The sequence below is a fragment of the Plodia interpunctella genome, chromosome 26, assembly GCF_027563975.2.
Source record: "Plodia interpunctella isolate USDA-ARS_2022_Savannah chromosome 26, ilPloInte3.2, whole genome shotgun sequence".
Taxonomy (NCBI): Eukaryota; Metazoa; Arthropoda; class Insecta; order Lepidoptera; family Pyralidae; genus Plodia; species Plodia interpunctella.
Window position 1 is genome coordinate 2,864,029 of NC_071319.1, and position 6,000 is coordinate 2,870,028.

General features: G+C 33.3%; 1 protein-coding gene across 1 annotated transcript in view; it reads right to left on the reverse strand.

The window, feature by feature from the left end:
• Positions 1–4,209, reverse strand: part of LOC128681273 (uncharacterized) — a 48,405-nt gene extending 44,196 nt beyond the window's left edge. Inside the window, exon 1 of the mRNA XM_053765084.1 lies at positions 3,824–4,209. Within this exon, the coding sequence (XP_053621059.1) occupies positions 3,824–4,007 (184 nt within the window). The 5' untranslated portion in view covers positions 4,008–4,209. The remainder of the gene's footprint in view (positions 1–3,823) is intronic.
• Between the last annotated feature and the right edge of the window lie 1,791 nt (positions 4,210–6,000).

The following is a 6,000-nucleotide window of genomic DNA, read 5'->3' on the forward strand; positions in this document are numbered from 1 at the left end:
CAACCAATTTTCTTGAAATTTTATTACTTGTTCCAACTTAGTTTGAAGTTCGGAGAAGAACATAATATGGTACTTTTCATCCTGGAAAAATAACTGTTTCAGTAGGCAATTAACTCGACCGAAGCCGCGGCAGAAGCTAGTATAATTATGAAAACAAAATAAGGCCACATCAAGAGTAAGATTATATCGAGAAAGTAGTTTCACTTTGATAAATTATATAAAACAGGCAATAACCACTACCAGTTGTAATTAACTTTCATAAAAGTCATTCTTACGAGAATTACGCTTGTTAAAATAGTGATCGTCATACATGCAGTTGCAAAAAACTTTGGTGACTAAAATTGCTAAGTTTATTATTTATTTTCGGTGTTTAGTTTATTTATTAATTCATTTATTTATCCCTAGCTTTTAACGCGGCTCCGCTCGCGTGAATTTCCCACGAGAACAGTTCCATTTTCCGGGATGAATGATCCCTATGTCCTACTCCGTACTCTCAAATTACATGTAAGTAGGTATGCAAAATATCAGGAAGATCGGTTGAATAGATAAAGCGTGAAGAGGTTAGTTGGGACACAGATTACATAATACTCCAGTAGTTGGGATTACCTACATTACCATGATGATCAAGCCATGCAGTTTTAAAAAGTTGAGTCATAAGAGTAGTAACTATTTTAAAACGTGCCCTGGGACCAAATATTACAAAACCCCCCTAGTCGTAGGTTTTTCGATTACAATCTATAAGGTAAGTTCTTCCCGTTGTAAAATCTCGAAAAGCAGGACACAAAATGTCAAATGGCAGTAAAAAGAGACGTAAAGCTGTTTTGTTCCATACAAGTAAACAATCTTACCATATCTTTTTATGATTTTACAGCTATATAAATGAAAATTGACATTTTAGGAAATTACTTTCGTAGTTAATAAATGTTTTACTTTAGATTTGAACTTATATTTATTGTTTTGTTTTCAACAAAGTTCATCAATAAGTATGTACTATGGAGATTTACATTTTTGCTTAAAAGAAACCCTCAAAGAAATATTGTAAACGATGCAATTAGTGAGAACATTTGTATTTGTTTTATTTATTATTTTAGGATTCTTAAGAAAAAACGTAATGTAGTAGATAAATATTATGTCCTTTGGCTCTCAGCCTGACGTCACAGGAATAAGGAATCGGATTCGATTCCGTCTCCTTACTACTGTGCGTGTCGTGTTGTGAGGCTACTATTAGTGGTGTGTAATGTTTTCAAATAAATACCTATGAGGATAATTTTGTTTGCAACGTAAGTTTTGTCACAAGGTTGTATTATTGTAAGGCTAACGTTTGAAAACGAACGTGATTTGGTTACGAAAACATGCAGTTTTTATAGTCAAAATTCGTACTTTGTACATAAATTAAAGATAAATCACACAGACTAAGCCTTGCACTAAGTTTACTTGAAATATTACCTCTATTTCTCTTGATTTAGGAAAATATTCATATTCATATTATTTATTCGCCAACCAAGTGTTACAATTAGTGGTTGTAACTTAGTCAGCTTTCACAGGTTTGCGAATTTCATCGCCTATGTATTATAATATAATATTATTAAACTATATATATCATAATATATAATAATAATAATAACATCTAGGTATCTAAGTACGTAGATGATAGATGTACCTATGTAATTAAGTATTTAAAATTTTTTAGATACATATGACACTGCTGGGCCAAGATCTCCCAAGCCCAGCCTCCCATTTCTTCCTAAAGCTTCGCAGATCATCAATCTAACGCTCTTGTCTACGTTTCCTCTTTTTGCACCTAGGTGTCCAATTTATTTTTAAATTTTAATTAGTTACCACATTTAATTAGTTACATAGTTTATTTTTATTTACAACAATCACTGAAAAGCACTCACTTTAGGAACAATGTTTACAAACAAAATGCAATCAATCGTTAGATTAGATATGAAGATGATATGATACGAGAAATCGCCACAGGATATTTTCGTCATTTTCTATTTAAACCGATAAGCGAAATTGAAAAGGTCAATGACATTTCTGTGGACTGATGACGTTGCAATCGGGTAAGTATATATATATATATATATATATATATATATATATATGTATATATTTTGAAGGATAAAGCTCCAGGCAATGAATACTCAATAACTTAGGAAATTCTTGTTTGTACAACATTCCAACATGTTATTACTCATAGATGGGTTCAATACACACACCCTTCTATCCTAGTAACATTATAAATGCGAAAGTTTGTGAAGATGTATGTGTGTATGTTTGTTACTCTTCCAAGTAAAAGCTATTGGACGGATTGTTATGAAATTTGGTACACGGGTACAATATCAACTGGAATAATAACACAAGGGTACTTTTATTCCGAAATTCCCAAATGAGTGAAGCCCCGCCTCAGGGAAGCAGTCGAATATTTCTAAAAACCTTAAATAAATTTCAAGTCTTCGTTAATTAAAGTAAAGTAAAACTATTCGACCTTCCAATGGCGATCATCTGAACGATCTTTTACAAGTGGAATTTTAAACCCTATTTTGAAATTTAAATCCGGTAAAGAATTTGATATGATGTGATATTGTGAAGTTTTGTGTTAAAACACGTTATCTAAATTACCTTCATTCGTTATGTTTATTTAGTGATGTAAAATAGTTAACGATAACATGTATGAGGGGCCCATAACCTGAGGAAATAACCAAGATGAGGTGATTTTTTTATATAGTTAACGGTATAGTGTTGTGCCCATATAGAATGTAGGTAACACACGTTAATAATGGTTAGATAATTAGAAATAAGAAATGTAGTGTTTATTTTTGCAAAGTGCACTGCGGGTTTTTAGAAAGTTGTTATCTAATCTTGTACGCTAGTACTAGATACCTACTTATCTGTGAAATAATTTGGATTGAGAAGAAACAAAATTACACAGATGTATAAAAACATTACATCAAAATTATAACTAGTTGCTTAAATTAATAAATATACAAAAAAATTGGAAATGACAATGACAGACCACTCTATTAATAGTGCCAATAAAGTTGTTGTGTGCGTTTCTTTCCACATAATGACCACGACCCTTAGCCATGAGAAAATACGACTAGGAGTAGAAACGATTTGATGACAAATGTGTTTAAAAGAACGTAATAATGTGATAATAACAGTAAATAGCGGTGGTAAATTTAGTATTTATTTTTGCCAAGTTTGTGCATTGCACATTTTTAGAAAGTCTGTGACTTTTGTTTAGTAATCCAAACATATTGACTGACAATATACTATATGTATGTTTTTAGAATAGTCAAACCGGTTTATACCAGACTAGATGTTGCCCGGGGATTAGCTCCCTTGGGAATTTTGAGATAAAATATAACCTATAGCAATCTTGGATAATGTACTTACCTTTCTAATGGTGAATGAATTTTTGAAATCGGTTCGGTAGTTTCGGAGATTACTCGCCTCAAACATACAAACTCACAAACGCTTACCTCTTTATAATAATAGTATACAGATATCGCATTACTATTACTTTTTACTAACGAATCGACCAACTAAATACTGAAATAACCAGCTATAAACATAAATATGCAATTTACCGACGTACTATAAATCAAGAACCGAGTATAACCATCCTTTTAAATTACCTTGGGTTCGTTACGTCAGTCGTTAATTTGTTAAGTAATTTCAAGCAATTTAGTTGTATTTAAATTACAAATACAACCTGCTTGCAAAGGTCAACGTCAGAATCATCGGAGACGTGGGCCGAGACTCATCAAAGAACGCCTCGGGCTGTAAAAGAAAAAAAAAACAACCTCAGACTTACCTTTTCTGGATTTCCAGTACAACTTTCTTAGGTAGAAAACAGCGGCTACCAGAAAAAGTGCACCCAAAAACGCTCCTATTGCAGCACCGGCCACACTTCCTGCACTATAACAATCGGCCGCATTTTGGCCAAAAACACACGGAGTAAAAACCGTCACAAAAAACAGATAAAATATAACACCCATTTTTTACACCGAGAACATCACTATTTATGGCACTTAACGTTTTTGGAAACACACCGACACGTTACATTTGTATTCGAATTTCGAATTTTTTTTTTTAAATTGTGGAGCGAAAACGTGCACCGCGTTTGCCAGCGCGGTCGAGTATGGCTGGCGTTTGGTTGTTGTCTGTCGTTCTCCGTCGTTGAGGATAGTTGTGATTGTGGGACAGAGAACGTATGTGGAAAACGTGTTTGGACAGCATACCCGATGTCAGGTGAGCAGTGTGACGACAAGACCACTGGGTATAATCTATAGTGATGGAGTAGAGGAAAGCGAGATATTTGTCAGGATCATACCATAGGATAATGAAAAAATATATGTTCAAAATCTTATTTTTAAGCACTAATTTTAGTGGGAGATTGGATTAGTTTTAGAACACGGAAATCCAGCCTGAAAATAAAACTATAATCAAAAGATGAACTTAAGTATACCAGAGTTGGTAGATTAAATTTGCAATGATTAAATTTTCACAGTGACTAAAATAAGAGAGCGAGTGTAGTACAAATTTCATGTATTAAGCTTAAGATATTTCTTCACTAAACCAATTTTTTTTACATATATAAAAAAGTTTCAGGTTTATCTGGGTTAACAAAAAATTAAAAACAGTTCATTCCACCGCAGTCCTGCCGTCATGCCGCACATATTCACCTGCGCTGCGCACGAGCAGGTAGCGCGCACACATTGACAACTTTCATCTGTGTGCGTGTGATATCAAATCAACATAATAAGTAGGTATTCTAAGAGCGTATTAAGAATTTGTTATGCGTAGAGAGAAATATTTTTCCTCTCGGCGTACGAGTTTTAAACTGGATATGGTAAAAAGCTGTGAGTGTTATTGAATAAGGCTAAAAAGACTGGAAACTGTTTTAATGCAATGATATCATGCTGCAAAGATATCAGAAAAACGGCGTTTTCGAGTATAAATAATGAAATAAATAAAATAGATTTGAATTGACGCCCCTAAAATTTAACACCCTGGACCGAGGGATGAGGCTTGTTGGTAAATCCATCAGTGTCTAGTGCCTAGACTAGTATTAATGCGACAACAAAATATTTTAACTATTTGTTTTTTTGATAGTTAAGTTAAATCATACGTTAACATCTCGATAAATATAGGTACGTACGTAGGAAACGTTGTAGGCACTTGTAGGTATTGATTAAGTTTTTTACAAAAATGACATTTTGACACAAGCTTTTATTGTTATCAGAGAGATCTTGTTGTATTTATGTACCTTTGACAAAAAAATCATGTCTGTGCAGTAAACCGTTGAGGAGTTCCCAATTCTGGAGCTGTTTCTGGGTGCACCATCCGGTTATGCTTATCATAATAATGCATTGTCATCCTAACTAAACATGTGTACAAAATTTCAGCTCAATCTGTTGAAGATATCTGCTTCAAAATTTAGTTGCAAGATTCCACGCGAATACATGGGGACATACCTACATACATAGTTACATTGTTAGATAAATAAAAGTTTGTAAAAACTAACAATATTATTCTAGTTATTGTAATTTGAAACAAAATAAAAAAAAACATTTGACGTGTGAAATTGTACGTACCTACCTAAAGAAGTTTCTTTTATCTATCGTACATACACTACATAGTTTAAAACAATCACTACATAGTATAAAACAAAGTCAGTTCCCGCTGCCTGTCTAATCTTTATACATGCTAATATCTTTAAAACTACGCAACGGATTTTGACGTGAAAACCGAAATCGTACAAAAACCCGTCTGGTACTTTTTGAGTTTATAGCGTTCATACATACTTACCATACAGACAGACTGACAGACGCGGCAAGGGGATTTCTGTTTACAATTAGTAACGATAAGGATAATATCAATGAGGGATATAAAAAGTATCATTCAAGTAAGTACACATTTGTAAGAAGTATGTACATAGTAAGTGTTGACATATTTAGGGTTTGACTGGTTTTCGGAAAATACTTCAAT